Source organism: Squalius cephalus (assembly GCF_949319135.1).
Source record: "Squalius cephalus genome assembly, chromosome: 8".
NCBI classification, from domain to species: domain Eukaryota; kingdom Metazoa; phylum Chordata; class Actinopteri; order Cypriniformes; family Leuciscidae; genus Squalius; species Squalius cephalus.
In genome coordinates this window covers 35098340-35116063 of record NC_137129.1, presented here as the reverse complement: position 1 = coordinate 35116063, position 17724 = coordinate 35098340, and the positions used below count along the sequence as shown (strand labels likewise).

General features: G+C 37.6%; 1 protein-coding gene across 18 annotated transcripts; it reads right to left on the bottom strand.

Annotated features, from left to right (window-relative positions):
• Nucleotides 1-516: 516 nt before the first annotated feature.
• On the bottom strand, nucleotides 517-17190 carry rxrba (retinoid x receptor, beta a). Of its 18 annotated transcripts, none has more exons than XM_079878366.1 (14): nucleotides 16986-17133; nucleotides 16271-16407; nucleotides 15334-15563; nucleotides 13935-13961; nucleotides 13252-13405; nucleotides 12173-12352; nucleotides 11488-11511; nucleotides 10544-10704; nucleotides 9361-9490; nucleotides 9042-9174; nucleotides 6074-6115; nucleotides 5511-5602; nucleotides 4997-5102; nucleotides 517-4840 (listed from the first exon to the last, which is right to left on the bottom strand). In XM_079878366.1, the coding sequence occupies exons 2-14, from the start codon at nucleotides 16284-16286 to the stop codon at nucleotides 4693-4695; spliced, it is 1443 nt and encodes a 480-aa protein (XP_079734492.1). In that variant the 5' UTR covers nucleotides 16287-16407; nucleotides 16986-17133; the 3' UTR covers nucleotides 517-4692. The 18 variants fall into 18 exon arrangements, with proteins under 18 accessions (XP_079734492.1, XP_079734503.1, XP_079734502.1 ...); XM_079878377.1 differs by having other exon boundaries at nucleotides 10544-10701; nucleotides 16986-17124; XM_079878376.1 differs by having other exon boundaries at nucleotides 17019-17120.
• Nucleotides 17191-17724: the final 534 nt, after the last annotated feature.

Below are 17724 nucleotides of genomic sequence, written 5' to 3'. Positions count from 1 at the left end.
AGACCAATTTCAACAATATGGTGTAAAAGAGGGGCGGAAAGAATTTGAGCTTAATTCACATCAAGATTTTAAGCTAAAATTTACATTATATATTAACGTATTGGTTTAGATTTTGTAACTAAAATTTTTGTTATTATTTTAAGATAACATTTTAGCTTTTGCAATTCATTTAAATGATCCTGCAATAACAAAATTATTTAAAAAAGTATTTTTAAAAGTACAAATATTTAATGAAGTATATCTCACATATGTAGAAAAGAACCATACACAAACTATAAGTGATTAAATGTGTGTTTAAATGAGTTTTAATTATAGTCGCATGTGTCATATTCTGATACTGCTTTAAATTTAATGTCAAGTGTTTAAAGAAAGAATAGATAAATCATGATTACCTATTGTGTTCCTTTAAACTAAAGCAAATCAATCCAACAGGTCTGGCGAGTGAAAGATACTTCAGAATGTTTGTGAAAAGGCCGGCAGATTGCTAAGATAAGAGAGAAACTTCACACAACTGTGCTGTATTAAAACCTTTACTTACACATGGTACATCCAACAAAAACAGATTCTGAATTAATGACAATAAAGCAAAAAGAAAGACATTTCTTTCTCCACACTCACTCATTTCCACAACTGCTGGAGACAGATTAAAAACTAGACGAGAAAAATGAAGAGGGAAGGGTGTGGAGAGGGGGGGAGACCCCAAATAACATGACAGTTTTGCACTAATACGTCAGGATACACAAAGATGTAAAGCATAAGAAAAGAGAAGTCAGAAAACATAGTGAGAAGCAATATCTTTGTTGCCGTTTTTCTTTTGATGGGAGTAAATTAAGAAAGCTCTGTCATATCATATCAAGTATGAAATCTCTTTCCTGTTAAACAATCACCATATCACCCCCCCACACTTACAAGTACAAAATCATCATCATATAGCCCTCCTTCAGCTGTACATCCATTCAACATGATCATGTATGGGTGAACCTCACAAAAAAGCATGTCCGGGTCACATTTCACCTCAAAATCAATAGAAAAAATAGCATGTACTGTAATGCATCCAGAAATGTTTATTCCAATTATTCTAAATAGTGATTAATTACTGTAGGTCAATTATTCTGATTTAAATCAGCATAAAATACTTCACAATTCCAATGATACATCACTTTGTTTAGGAGGCGAAAATTGTTCATTACAGTGGTAGTTAAACAGGCTTGTTTTTCCGTCTTTCGATTTTGCGGTGAAGTGTGACCCGGTCACATTCTTGACAGGTTTTGTGCAATTCACCTGTATGAACCCACTTCACCTTCGCAAATGCTTCACCTTCACTCATATCTTATGCATATATCTCATTACAGAAGCAAACATTCACCGATAAGCCAAAAACGAAGATAAAAGTGAATCGGCTCTCAGACTGTAACACACCCACTTCATTCTCAGGCTGAGATTAATTCAAGTTTGCACTGTGCATATTTCAGAGCGCCACTCGGCTTCAAATACACAAACAGGAGGGCTTTCCCCACATGTGACGACAATTGCAGCAACAAGGCCTTAGAAAATACACACTACCAGAACCCTCTGGATCTCTGACTCAGCTCAGTATAAATAGTTGCAATAGGGGCTCCGTTTAGTGATCATCACAGTACACAGTCAACCAATAGGGGTTAGTCAGGAACAGCCAAAAAAAAAAAACAACACTCCCCTCACACCTGTTTGGCAGTGCTGAATCAGTTCAGGTGCATGACGGATAATTCAGGGGTTACGGTCCATTGTAACGAGACGTTGTACATTGTACAAAATCCTGTGCAAGCCTTATTCATTTTTATGAATGCCTTGCAACCCTAAGCTAATTTTGAGAGCTGTTAAAAGGTAAGATTCTGAAAAAAGTAACAATTTTGGGGAAAAAGTGGACCCCAAAAGACAGGGAGGGTCGGCCACACAAGCTCACGGCGCATGTCTGGATTAATATGTAGTCAAGCGAAAAGTCGATTATGGCAAACTGCAATCAAGTAATAGCCATTGCACTCCATTTCAAGGAAATACGGAGAAGATTTTTACCACATGACGACTCTTGTATGCATCTTTCACATAGCATTTTTCCTGCAAAGCTGCACACACACACACACACACACACACCTACACCCTTATAGGCTGACTGGCAACTCTGGCAAAGCTCCAGACGCCCACATGAAAACACAAGCGCACAATCAAACGAGCCTTCCCACTGTTCAGATAGAGCAGACACCAACTGAAATAGCTTTAAATCCTGGATAAATGGAACCTGGATAGACCAAACGCACAAGAAAATACAGAACCTCTTTGAGGAACTACCGGGAAGCCAAATTTATAGGACCAGAAGTCAGTCATTGATCACATTAAAAAGGCTTCAAAACAGGATTCTTCTTCTTACCACTGGCCCTAACAAAACTAACACACGGGGAAGTTAAGCTAGGGGGCAATGCTAGTCACAGAGAACCAAAGCTATAAATGGAAGTCTGGATTCAGTCACATGTCAATGGCTAGCATATTATGGATTACAGTACGATCCAACGATCCTTCAAAACATACGAGAACGATCCTATCTGATGTTAATTCCGTCTTTCTGGCCGATTTCGGCATGACTATACTCTCAACTGGAAATTAAGCACCTTATGGATATATAAAATCTGGATACTACAACTGAAATAATTATGCAGAATTAAATCTTATGTATTAAATAAGAAATTGGCATATCAAATTCAAGCTTATTGGAGAAATTGCATATTTCGACCACTGCTGTGTTTCTATTTTGGTGTCAACATTTATGTCTAACTGTTGTCGTTACTAGCACCAAAAATGGTGGGACCACTAGCAATCTCTACATATTTTTCTCTATAAAAACTTCAAACACTGTCAGTATTTGATCTCAAGTCTCTTCCTAAAATTACTTGGTTTGAGCCACAGAAACAGGCATATATGAAAATAGTACCCACCATCAATACTGGTGCATTTTCTAGATCTTTTTTAATGGCCTGAATTCTCCCTTCCAAGACTATACAAACGTTCGCACATAAATGCATAGAGATTGTAGTGGATGCTGGTTTTGACACTTCGACCTTTCAGATTGAACGCAATATACATAATCCTAGTCCCTCAGTCCCTGTTGAATAATTCAGAGTTGCTATGAGGGAGGCAACCAGTGCAACTGGAATGCAGAAGGTGATTCTCCTACAACACATTAAAGCTGGAATACACACTACACTACCTTTAAAATCAGAACAGATTTTTAAACACCAGGCATTATAAACTTGCAGACTTTGTAAATGGTTACAGAGATAAACAGGGCATTGACACATGCAGAAACATGCTTCTTGTTGCTAGATGCATGCCAAATGAAAACAAGATGTGCTCTAAAATCGGCTTAAACTATTGAACGTTTGATAATCTCCGACAGTCTGTGCCCATCATACACTACACGGTTTTCTCTGAAATCGTTCAACTTCGACTGTCCAAAAATTGCTCTCAATTTCTTCCCGACTGTAAACCAAGGCAAAAATCTGCAAAAGTTGTGTAGAGTATTCCAGCCTTTACACAAACCAGAATCTCTTTTGTTGTTTATTATGCCAAAGTTAATACCAGTATATTCCAAAGGAGCCTGATGACAAGCTGATTTCATTAACACAAAAGAAAAAGGCCTTCTACACCGATCACGTGGAAAGGACAAGAGTGGTTGGACATACTACACAGCACACACACACACTTTATAAATATCTGTCCTTTCGGGGTCATGGTGTGGAATTGGTTCGTATTTGAGGAATTGGTGAAGAAATCGATCAAAAGAACATGGGGAAAATTATGAAATGGCAAAGGTGTAAGGTCCTCTAGAAGGTACCAAAACCTATACCAATCTATTTGCTCATTTAAAACAAGAAAAACAAGGTCGACCCTCCTATTGCCGGCAAAAAAAAAAAAGCAGGATTTTCCTGCGAGAATTAATCTGTGCCTTTAGGCCCTCCTTGGAACATGATAAAAAAATTCATGTTCAAAAAACCTGCATACATTTATTCACAAATGTAAAACCCTGGCCTGCATTTCATATGGGCCAGATGAAGCAGGCCGAGAATTTCCAATGCCGTTTATAAATCAGACTCATTTCATGAGTACAGTACAAAGTAGGATTTCACGGTAAAAATCCCAAAGATAGCAGTTAGCAGTATTCCACAGACAAAAACAAAGAGGCAGGTCTGCCGCGACTTGATTCGTACCAGCCAAATGGCTCGCCGGATTCTCGCCCCGGTCACACATGCACTGTAAATTCAGCTGAAGGGCTGTATAACTGCAATGATAAACGAAAAAGAAGTACAATTCGTGCATTCAGAGTAACATACAAACCAAAGCAAATCAATATGAGAGTTGGAAGCCGAAGTCTTTAAATTGAAGCTTATGATTTAGAACCTCCAAGGAATTTGAAAAATAAGCTCTCTCTGGACAGCTCATACTGTGTAAAACCTTACATGGAAAACAAGTTTTTTTTTTTTTTTTCAGACAGCTTAGAGTCTTTTTTTCGGGGCTGTACTGGTTTGAAGGTGCGGCAAGGAGAACGTGTAGGAGAGTGGGGGAAGGTGTTAATGGGAAGTGAGACAGTAAAGCCCCAGAGTCCAGGGGGGACTGCGATACCCTGGTGCAAACCGGATTGAACTGGATCGAGCCTAGTCCAGGTTAGGTCAGCTGATGAGGCGCTTCAAGCATTTCCATTAAGAAGGTGTCGATTGGGGTGTCTCCAATAAGCTTGAAGAAGAACAGGTGCTCCAAGCATTTTAAGCCAATGGAGCGAAGCGCTGGGAGCCGGAGTAGGAGCTTGGCAAACCTGGAAACCAAGTGAGATGTTGAGAAACTGCACTGAACTGCAATATTAGCAACATATATGATTTCATTATGAAGATTGTAAATGGGATTTTACTGAACCCTACTGTTGTGAACTATTGAGGGATAGAAGTGAAAATGATGTGCTGATGTGCTGTACCTCCCCTGCTGGTCAGGATATCTCTGTTTACAATAAGCCTCCAGCGATGCATAGACCTTCTCTCTCAGTAACTCCACTTCACTTGGGCTTGACAATCCCTTTGCATCTGCACAACAGACATAAAACAAAAAGTTGTCATCAGGAAGGTCAGAAACAGTAGGAGTAAAAATCAAATCAGCAAAAAAAACAACAAATTTTTTTTAAAACTGTGATATATTGCAATATTTTCTCTCGATCTGAACTGGACTTCTAAGTTTGGATATTGGTTGAATAGAAATTGACTATGAACTAGAGATGTACCGATAACGCCTGGTATCAGGGCATCGAACAAACATTTCTGGGAGGTCTGTAGTTAAATTATTATTTTTTTATTTTAAATTACAAATGCAATTAAAATACGTCACTGGCAAGTACCAAAAATGAAAGTATTGGTATCGTATTTGATCTGGAAAAAAAAGTTATATCAGAATATTCTTAGTATATGAATTGAATGTTTATGACTTTGCGGACTGACCTGGGTTGAAGAGGATGATGGCTCTCAGGCAGCCCAACTCTGTTTTATCCATCTGCATGTCCCTCATCTTGCTCACCAGCTCCGTCAGCACCCTGACGCCATGAAAATGGGGGCAGGAAGGAGCATGGGATGAAAAGCAAGAAGGGAAAGGTGGAAAAAAGAAGAAGATTTAGGTTAATTTCTGAAGTACCACAATTCACAATCAGGCAACAGAAAAAAGCTTGGTGGAGCCGTTTTCATAGCCACTTAAAAACATAAAAATCCCTGGTATAACAGGGATATAAAATAAAACAGTTCTCAGATTTCATCTTAATGCGACAAAAAGAACATTCAGAAATTAACTTTTTAAAAACAGAGCATGCAACATAAAACATCAGTCACTCTTGCTAATATTGTGAATCCAAGCAATGCATTCAATCACACGGACACACATACACAAGGTCAGTTTGGTCTTTACCTGCCCCAAACAGCCCCAGACACAATTTTATCCAAAATAAACTCTCAAGCTACAGGCTTTTCTGACTGCTGCTGTTTGTTTGTGGCGTGTGGCGGAGTGTCATTACCTGTCGAATATGGCCCCAACCTCTGCATTGTGCGCACTCTCCCTGTGTGTTCAATCACAATGTGTTATTAAAACGTCATTACACATATCATAGTTATATAATGTCTCCCCACTCCAGAAAGGCCCAGGCAGAGACGTTAAGACTCCACGTATGTTGGCGGTAGGCCCAGTTCAAAGAGTAACAAGCTACAGGCTCTTGTTGAAAGGAAGGCAGACGGATCATTGGATGGCAGCAATGAAGCTAGAAATGACAGTTCCCAGCGCAGAACAAATACAACATAACATGATCAACAACCAAAAAAATCAGGATAAGAACAGGGCTCAACAATAAGGATGGACACTTTAACGACTGAATCATGTACATGTAATTTCAATTCATGCAAACTTGAGCATTGATGTTTTGCAAAATCTGTTGATGCAAACCGTACCAAGGTTCTCTTAAAGTCCCCCTGTGGCGAAAATGAAATTTTTAATGTTGTTTATATGTTTATGTGGTGTTTTTAATATGCTTTAAGACAAACCATGAGCAAATTTAGAAGAAACTGCAGTGATCTATAGACAGTCTCAAAAACGCAGTTTTAAATCGCTGGTGTTTCTGTCGTCACAAACTACCTTGTAACCAATCACGTCAACGTGTGGGCAGGCTTTAGCATATCATTAACCGTGAAGCAGGGGATTCTCAAGAGAAGCCAGGTTATCCCCGTATATTTTTCTGCTGATATGAAAAATCGGGTAGATTTAACAATATAGCAGGTGTATGATGTATATTACGATATTATGTTGAATATAAGCCTTTCTCCACTGACGTTCTGAGTTGTTCAAACGAACGGGAACATGGTTTGTGTAACATTAGCATCACATTATTAGCTGTTTGATAACATAGTCAAGCAAAGGGCTAATCGTATTAATTACCGTTATCTGTCCGACGTTGTAAAGACGTTGTACTGACGTTGTAAAGACGTTGTACCATTGTGCAGTGTTTTTCTCAGTAAGTTGACCGAGAGGATTTCTGAGCTGGCGTGAGTGAGTGGAGGCAGGGCTAATTTGCATATTCATCCGCATATACTAATTGAAGCAAGGCTTTATTACATAATTTTAAATATATGTTATTCACACACAATTTATAGCTACTGCAAATTAAAAAATATATATTTTAATACAAAATATAACACTTTAAAACTACGAAAACTGTTGATAGAATTTTTGTAAATAAATTTTTTTTATTTTAAAGCTAATTTGGCCTGTAAATATCTGAACAATAGTAAAAATGTATACAAAATCACCGTTGAGCCCGGAAGGAAAAATATAATAATATTATTGTTGTTGTTGTTGTGGAATATAACAGTTCATTCATTTAGTTATGTTATCATTATGCGCTATATTTACTCAGCATGCCTTAATTGCTTAAAATGCACATAAAATGATTCTGAAGACACATCAGATTTTGCACAGAGGGTTAAATAGCATGTAGAGCATGAGCCAATAAAGCAAAGCAAGAAGCATGTGTACACAGCACATGGCACCAACAGGACGACAATGAAGCGCTGCGAAATCAGGTGAGATGGACAGTGAAACACGAGGACAGGGAGGGAGGCTCATTTCTGAAGCAGAGACATTATGACAAGATGAATGGCAACATAAGACAATTTCATATGAGCATCACAACAAACTGTAGCACAGCACATCTAGAATGAGCTAATTTAAAACAACAGCCTGTAGCTCATTATTCCTGGATTTGCATAAGACAAAGACAAAATATGGAGTCTTCAGAAGTCTAGGGGAGAAATGTGCTAAATTTGTTCCTTCAAATAAGCAATTGCTGTAATAAACAGCGATTACATGACAGAACACACTTCATATGTGTGCCTGTACTGATTATGTAAATGGGAGTGTGTTGAGACTAAGCAGAGGAGAGCGTTGGTGCACATATAGGTGTTTGCATGTATGTGCATGTCCTGTCTGTTGTTCAGTGTCATTCTAAAAAAGCACACTATATATAGCAGCGTCAAGGCGGCAGGCTGTCGGGAGGTAAAAGGTATTTTTTCTTTGTCATGACGCAGGAAAATCCAACCACCTTTGCAGCCTTAAATGTGTCATAAAAAGCAAGAATCAAAGCTGTTAAGTTTTATGAGCGCAGGTTTACCACAAACTATGATACAATTAACTATTCTTGCCTAATCCTTTTCACACATAAGCAAAGCAGGTCACATGCACATCCTTACATAATGGCAACAAGAAATTATTCAAGAAAAGCATTGAATTGAATAATATTAACAAATCTAACAAAATTAATTGTCATTAAGTCTCATTTACAATGTCTGATTCCAGCTAAATTAAAGTGCGATGTGAATATGAATCATCATCAATAGCTATGTTTCAATCCAAAGTTGCGAATTTATAACTTATGCGCAAAATAGGAATATCGCAAAAACATTGCACGTTCCATCCCATGTGAGAGAACAAAAATCGTCACTTCATGGGAAATTGGCGCAAAATATCTAATAAAAATGGAAGTTGATGCAATTGGGGAAGCCACTGTGGCTCTTTTTTCCTACATCATACATGACTTGTGTCTCAGAGCGCACAGACGAAAAGCAATAAACGCTGTCATGTTATCTTGTGTTCAGATGTTGGTTTTTGGGAACACAATCATGCGAGACACTTCTAGGAAGTCATTATATCAACTTATTCTGATGACAGACTTTGGCTCAGAATGATCAAACCAACAATTGAGATGCTGTGCAATGACATTGGTCTGCTGGTTAGTCCAGTTTACAAATCTCATCTAATATTGAGGCAAAGTCACGCAAGTCTTTTTTTTTAGTGCATCAAGGGATGTAATCAGTAAATGCGTTTCCATTATAGTTTTATGCGCATGTCGTCTTATCTGATAAAAAAAAAAAATGCATCCACATTTTTAAAATGTATGTGCATCTTGGCAGTCTGCAGTCATGGGACATGAATATTACCTGTCAAAGATGGCTCCCACCCCAGCACTGTGAGCACTGTTCCTGTGCACATGGAGGCCAGTGGCCAGCAGAATGCCATCCTTCACCGTGATGGAGCGATGAGAGAATGATGCGATCAATAGCTCATTCCAGCCTGACAGACAAATAAAAGCAGCATAAGATGAGTGGGGTTTAATATTAAGTAAAGTAAATTATTAACAGTGTTTGCTAAGGGAAGCATCACTACAATACAGTTTTGCTGATTTATATTATTAAATGGTTTTCAGAAATATGAAAATACGTTATTCAGAGTAAAAAAGACAGAGGCAAACAGGTTTACCAGCACGCAGTAGGATGACCTGGTCATCCAGAGACAGCTCACTGAAGTGAGGGATCCTCTTTGCCCACTCCACCAAAGTAAACAGCTGTTTATCAGCTGCCTGGCAGATATTTGTGACTGGGTCGTTCGGCTGAGGAGAGGTAAAAATAAAGTATTATGGTTAAGTGGTAAGCAGAGGGAATGAAACAAAAACAGTAACATCACACTAGTCTTTTTGTTATTATACAGCAGTAGGAATCTGCATTTGAAAGAGGCCATATTATGCTCTTTTACAAAGTCTTGATTTTGGGGTCTACTAGAATAGATTTTCATACTTGGATGTTCATAAAACACATTTGTTTTCCTATATTTGATCTTGTTGCAGCACCTCTCTTATCCGCCTGTCTGTAACACTCTGGGCTGCGTTTCCCAAAAGCATTGTATGCCTAAGTAGATCGTAGAACCATTGCCAACAATGGTCTCTAAGATACTCATGATGCTTTCGAGAAATGCAGCCCTGTTTAATTCCAGTTTCAATGAGGCCCCTCTTTCCAAAAAGTGCAATATGCTCTGATTGGTTGGCTGGACAAGTGTGTTGTGATAGGAAAATGTTTTGAGCGTGTTTCGGAAATGTCCCGCCCCTTTCCAAAACCATGAGTTTCAACACACTACTAACGCAACCAGGCCTCACCCCCCTTTTATTTGCCTATGCCTTGGGTAGGAATTATTTAAATGAGAAATATTGTGATGTACGTTCCCAAAAGAAAACTCATGACTACAATTGTGGTGTTTCAGGGTAATCAAAAACAGTGCCTACTGATATAGAGAAGAACTCCCTTTGGAGCGACTTTGCAGACATTATTCATGCACAAACGGCAACATTACACACTAAAGAAAGTTGAAAATGTAAAAAAAATATAATAGGTCCTCTCTTTGGAGATGGTGCTAAATCTGCATTCTGTCTGTCTCATTACATCTACATGCATATTGCAAGTAAAAATGTCAAAAGCTTTATCAAAATTGAATGCTCTAATATGAATGGCTGGCTCTAATGGCTGAATGAAACTTCCTGCCAGTCAACCAGCCTACTGTCATTGGGCTGCTACAATTAGAGCCCAATTACTTTAAACGTCTGGATCACGCAACAGATCATCCTGGCACTAAAGATCATAAATCCTCTTTAACATGCTTATCTGTTACTTACAGAGCTTCCACCTGAGCTGCCATCCGCATGCAGCTCAGTCTTCTGCTCCACGGCCATTTCTGCTTCCAGAATCTTCTCCACTGGCATCTCTTCATTCGCAGCGCTGGTGGACTCCACCTCTCCTTCCCGCTCTTTGTTCCTCTGACGCTCCTCCTGAACTGCTGTATCGCACACAGGGAAATGAAGAAAAGGACCAAGACGGGGAAACAGAGATGAAGGATAGAGCAGAGGACAGTGTGAGAGAGATTAACATGATGGGAAAAGGAAAATGAAAAGAGAGAAGGAGTAGTGAATAGGAAAAGCGGTAAAGATGAAAACAGGTGTAGAGAGACACAGAGATATACAGATACATGTAGTTCCTGGATAGTTTTCAACACATTCATTCACACATTTAAGTCCTCCAGCAACATTCCTTCATCAATGACCCAGTAAAAGCTACAAAGGTCCCTTATTGCACAAATTCAAAACATCATTCTCACATGACTAATATTTTTTTGCTGCATCATGTCATTTAAAGGGGTCATATCGTCTGGAATTAAGCTTCCTTTGACCTAATGATAACAGTTTGATGCACTATGAAAATATATGGTAAATTCAGACGTGATAATTTGCCAGTTATTCTGCAAAAAGACTAGACCGCATGTATACTATTACTTATAAACATCAAATGAATTAATAACAGCAAAATAATGTGCTGTTTCTAGCTGGGTTGGGGGCTAATGATTATTTTTAACAAGGTCAGACTCTAGGCATCAATTTGAGAGAGAAAAAAATAAATCACTTTAAGAAAATATTTTCATATTTTCAAGTGAATCTCAAAAGAAGAAAAAAAGATGGCATGACCCCTTTAATGGCTGTGACTAATATCCTACAGAGCAACTCTTTTACCATTCCCACATTCACACACACGACCAACCCTCCCTCCCTCCCTGCTTTCTCCTTACATCGTTGACGTTCATCTTGGACCACTACAGAAGGAGAGGGAGGAAGAGAGAGAACGAGAGGAAACAAAAGAGGGAGAGAGGGGGACAGGTGTTAGTGGTGACAACAGCTCTCCCTCCCCCTCTCCTCTCCTCTCTGGTTTGTGCTGTGATGTATATGACTTATGAAATCTACAAGTCTCTGCTATACCTACTCATGTCATTACTGTCTATCTATCTTGCTTAATTCTAAAAAGCCCTTCTTTCGCTCTCCTTAGTGACATTAATGTAATAATTATCTAATTAATCATAAAATAAATAAAAATAAAAGTGAAATAAATAAAATAAATGTCAAAAAAACATTTAAAAAAAATATACATTTCTGCCATTTTTGGGTAAATCCCAATACATAACATTTCAGTGCTTTTTTGTCTATCAACCACCCTGCTCTCTAGACATTATCATCAGTTTGTTTCCTCCACCACAGCAAAGAATATTTCACCCAAATTGTGGTAGATCAGTCTTTCTATTGCATTAACTCATAAATATAAACATAGTGACCAATGTAGTTTACAAACAAATTACTATTAAATGTAGGGGCATTTATAAGGGGAGGAAACACTGGCATCAGATACTGAAAACCCCTTCAGTGGAACTCATATTGGGTCTGTAGTATGTGTATGTGTTAGGTGGGAGTTCTGGTTCTTACCTTCTCTCTTCATCCCCATGGCCAGGCACTTCTGGTAGCGGCAGTACTGGCAGCGGTTCCTCTGGCGTTTGTCCACCAGACAGTCTTTATTGTCTCTGCATGTGTAACTCAGGTCCTTCCTCACGGTGCGCTTGAAAAAGCCCTTGCAGCCCTCGCAGCTGTACACGCCATAGTGCTTGCCTGGAGAGAAGACACATGAGGCCAGTTTAGGTTTGTTAATTAGAAGGTTAATCCACAGATCAGTGAGCCCAAATTCGATAATTTCATAATGTTGACGCACAATGTTGTTACATAAGTGTTACATAATGAAAAGCTGCTTTTTTTGCTTTGCACTCACTCATCAACTTGCACATCAAACGGAAAATCCATAGAGTTGAAGTACCTTTTATTTGTAAAATATTTAATTACCACATGGCTATTTAATATACACTCTCCGTCACGGCCACTTTATTAGGTAAACCTGTTCAACTGCTCTTTAACACAAAATCTAGTTAACGTTATCTAATCAATGAATCACATGGCAGCAACTCAATGCATTTAGGCATGTAGACATGGTTAAGACGATCTGCCAAAGCTCAAACTGAGCATCAGAATGGGGAAGAAGAGTGATTTTATTGACTTTTGCTGCTATACTGGGATTTTTTTTTACGTATAACCATCTAGGGTGGGGAAAATATCTGATGATCATCAGTTCTGTGGACAAAAATTCCTTGTTGATGCAGTAGCTCAAATAACCAATTGTTACAAACAAGGGCTGCAGTAGAGCATCTTTGAATGTACAACACATCTAACCTTGAAGGAGACATATCAAATACATATATAGCATTTTTTCCATTACATTAACATGAAAAATAAATGTTTTGTGATTTAAACCGTGTCAAAAATATCTATTCTCATTACACTTACCCCTGATTGATGATACTGTTACTCTATTTTATTCTGATTCACTATTTTACTCACCTATCCAATAGCTATAAACAGGCTATAAACATTTAAAAGGAAAAATACATTTTCATAAGGAATGACAGTTTCAGTTTTAAGATCAGACCAGTTAGGATTAGTGTTTACCAGTGACTTACCAGAGGAGCGATCCCCACAGATGGCACACAAACGCTTCTGTGAGAGCATGGGTCCCGGGCTGTGGCTGGACAGCGGCTTCAAACCGAAGGGTGGTTTCACGTCATCAGAGCTGCTGACGGCATGCAGGCCCGACATAGACACAGTGGAGTTGATCTGACAAGGGCGATGAGAAAGATGAAGAAAGAGATGAAGTGACAAAAAAAAAAAAAAAAAAAAAAAAAAAAAATTGTATTGAAACTTTGAACACTTGAAAAATGTAACACTTCCTATTTTGTAATTGTTAGTAATAAAAAAAAAATTCAAATTGCAAAGTAAAAGAAAAATACATGTTAATTTCTTATGGTCAGTAACACATGCCTAATTAGCCCTTAACCCTTAACTGATCATAACCAGACATTTCTCCCCAAATCATTCAAACACCATTCCATCACAAATCAACTTGAGCACAAGTGGAAGATGATCAATCATTAATAATTTTATTTTGATTGCATTTTGATGTCATTTGAACAAAACCCCTTAAAGACGGAATGTATCCAAGGAATCAGAGCAACATCCAAACAGAGCAACATTTCAACATTTATGAGCAACAGTAAAGAGAAGGAGACATTAACATGAGAGGAGCGACTAGAAAACGAGGAAAGCATGAGAGAGTCAGGAACTGAGAGAGGGTACAAGGTCTCACCTCTATGTTTCTGGGAAACATGTTCATCTGTGAAACAGAAATGCAGTGATGAGGAGGGGCGCAAAAAAGCTTGTGGAACGAGGGACGTGGTGCTACAATACCAAATCCACTATGCTATTTTGTATTGTTAACACTAAAATTTAGACTAAAAAGAAATCGGGTTTAGATCGACAGAAACCTACCTAAGAGACTTTGGAAATTAAAGTCAAAGTACCAGACGGTCTGTTAAAGATTAACATGAAACGCTCAAATAAACTCTGTAAATAAACTGGGATTTAGATTTTTTTTTACAAGCTGAACCAAACCTTGAAATTTTGCAGGTCTAGTTGCATATTGCTATTCATTGTACAACACTGTTCAAAAGTTTGGTGTTGATAAGATGTTTTAATGCTCTAATGTCTCTAATGCTCACCACAGTTAAAACAAAATACAGTTAAAACAGTGAAATATTATTACAATTTAAAATAACAGTTTTCTAGTTTAATATATTTTAAAATGTAATTTATTCCTGTGATCAAAGCTGAATTTTCAGCATTACTCCAGTCTTCAGTGTCACATGATCATTTCAGAAATCATTCTAATATGCTGATTTGCTGCTTAATGATCATTGTGCTACTTAATATTTTAGAGGAAACTACTACTTTTTTTTTCAAGATTCCTTGATTAATATAAAGTTTTAAAAAAATTCTTTGAAAAGGAAATATTTTCTAACATTATAAATGTCTTTACTGCCTCTTTTGATCAATTGAATGCATACTTGCTGAATAAAATAATTAATTTCTTTGAAAATTTCTTTTGAACTGTAGTGTACATTAAGATGTTGATGATAACTATGATATTAATGCAAATTTAACTATATAACTATTGTGCAGCCTTTGTCCTAAATCTACACTACTTTGTTGAATTTGTTGAAAAAAAAAATCTGAATTCTGCCAGACTTTTCTGCCAGGGGCTTTTACACGACACCGTTTTCAACTAAAACGTAAAATGTTTTATCTGTTTTGGCCGTTCATTTACACGACAACGTTTTGGGGGCCTGAAAACACAAACTTTTGAAAACTTTTGATATTATCATCATCTCTGTAAACTACAAAAACGTGAATTTGTGAAAACGGTGAAGTCAAGCACATGCATATTACGTGTTCAGTCCATAGGCACAGTGTTTTTTTACGAAGTGACATCGCCAACTACTGGCCTGTGTCAATTGGGATTGTTTTGACAATGTCTGTGCGTGAAACTTTTCAAAAAACGTTTCTATTTTATTACATTGTGGTCGTGCAAACGTACCCTCAGAAACCAAACAAGCTGGGCTGTTTATTTCAATGCAAACACAAAGGTCTGTAACTGAAATAATGAGAGTCTGGTGGACAGTTGGGATTGATAACATGAAAGTGCTCACCTGTGGGCTGCTGATGGGGCCGTAGCCTACAGAGGGAGTTCCAGGAAGGCAAGGAGAACCCAGAGAGGAGCTGATGACTGAGAAAGGTGAGCCCATGCTGCTGATGGGACTGTTCACGGCTGAAGTGATGGGTGGCAGAGAAGTCATGGAGGCGGCTGAAGGGGCCAACGGGGGCGAACGCTGACCTGATGGTGGTGAGGAAACGGATGAACTGTCTGGACTACGAGAATCTGTGAGGAGAGGCAGGTTTATGGATCAGACCGGAGCAAAAATTATACAATTACAATCATATAAAAGGAATTTTTGCTTTCCTGATTTCTAACATTAATTTTTAACATCTGATAGATTATTAAATTAGCACACTTGTCAAGCTTTGTCTCATGAAATGCATAAATGTCAATTATCTAAAAATAAATCAATTGCAGACTTGATCAAACTAAGCGAGAACACAAACTGCTTATTTATCTTGGATACATGCTAAATAAACCGGGTTACACTTTATTTTAAGGTGTCTTAGTGAAATTATACATTTAACTAATGAGTAATATTAATTAACGATATGTACTTACTATAGAGTTAGGATTTGGTTTAGGGTTTGATTTAGGGTTAGTTACATGTAATTACACACATATTACTGCTATTAATATAATAAGTACAAGTAACATGTAAAAGACACTAAAATTAAGTGTTACCATAAACTAATAATGAGACAAAGCCATTTAAACTTATAACAACAAAACAATCATGAAACACTGGCAAATCAATGTATAAATTTAGCAGGAGTATTAACCTTTACGTATCAATCCACTGATTATATGCAAAACACAGTGTCATTCAGATGAGCAATGCAATTAAAATCTAAGCTTACAGCTCGAAGTGTAAATTTTACTGCACAAACGTGGGGCCACATGTGGATATATAATCAAAACATCCTCACCTCTGCTGTCGCCCATGGTGTGCAGCCGGGCTCTGCTGTTGACACCGACACACTCGCTCTGATGTCGGATGGCTGTTCAACTCAAGACCGCGGACTGAGGCCCGGGCCCCTGGATCTTTTACCAACTGAAGTTATCCCTACAGTTAACAAAACGCTGCGTGAATGACATTTAATATCATGCAAACGACAAACACGAAAAATATAAATCGTCACTATACCTCAAAGCGAGTTATATTGCATTTCTGTGTAAACATGACAGAAAATGTTCATTTGTAAGAGTAACGTTAGTCACGTGGCTTTTAAACGCATATGAATAGTTTAGAAAAGATTCAATATATTTTACACTGTATTGGTGTGATGAAACAGGATTAATCACGTGTAAGCATGCAGAACGTAATTTACAGTCTCGGCTAACGTTAGCTGATTAGCCTACTGGATAGCTTAAATTTAACAGCAAAACAAGCCACATTACGCCTTACAAAATTGTCCTAAATATATCCGTAAATTCACTAATTATGTTTAAGAGTACGGAAGATTTTAAATTTACAAGTGTTGTGTGTTATAACGCGCGTATTTATATTTGCATTCGGCTACTCGAGTCAACTAGCATGTTAGCTAGCACGTTAATAACTCTGCAGGCACAAATTACTGCCCACAAACAAACAGCGGAATACCGAGCAAAGTGTTATTATAACAGGGTTATAACTACATATACCTGTCATTAAATGTAAACAGCAGCAGCATTTACCCGAGGTACGTAAATATGCTGAATATTTTATATTTAAAATGGCTTAATTAGGGCCGCGACTCTCCGTTCCCATCTCTTCGGTGTGATCCTCGCAGTCGCCCTGATCTTCCTTTCTGAGGAGGAAACTGAAGCTGTTTACGTCCGAGCACGGAAACCGACGCCATTTTGGCTCGTGTAAAGTCTCGAATGAGCCAAAATGTCTAATTCCAAAAATAGTTTATTTCTTCATTCAAAGTACATTATATAACTGCTTCTGGGTGATTATTCAAATGTGTGTCACATTAACATGTTTACATAATTGCACAAAAACGACTTTTCTAAAAAAAATAGTTTTTTTTCTCGATGTTATCATTTAATATGTTACATGTTTTGTTAAATTCATTTTTTTTAATAAACAAACAGGCACAACAACAATAAGGTGATGTTTTGTAATTAATATCAATATATTTATAATTTGTAGATTTTATATATTATAAAAACGAAAAAAGTTTTACTGTAATAACTATTGTACAAAATGACTTGGTAGGAATTATTTTGTTTAGATAAATTAATATTTTTATTCAGCAAGGATGCAGTGAAAGCAATCTATAATATTACAAAACCCCACCCATTTTAAGCAGCGGCTTACATTACAATAATGTAAATATACATCATTGGTGAATCTAAACTACTAAGTCTTTTGTTTGACAGAATGATAATGTGTTCA

Excerpts from the sequence above, each read along its gene's own strand:
- rxrba (XM_079878366.1), bottom strand. Across the intron at positions 5,603-6,073 it reads GTTGGGGCCATATTCGACAG|GGTGCTGACGGAGCTGGTGA; the intron begins GTAATGACACTC and ends TCATGGCGTCAG. Across the intron at positions 5,103-5,510 it reads CATCATCCTCTTCAACCCAG|ATGCAAAGGGATTGTCAAGC; the intron begins GTCAGTCCGCAA and ends TCTGTTGTGCAG.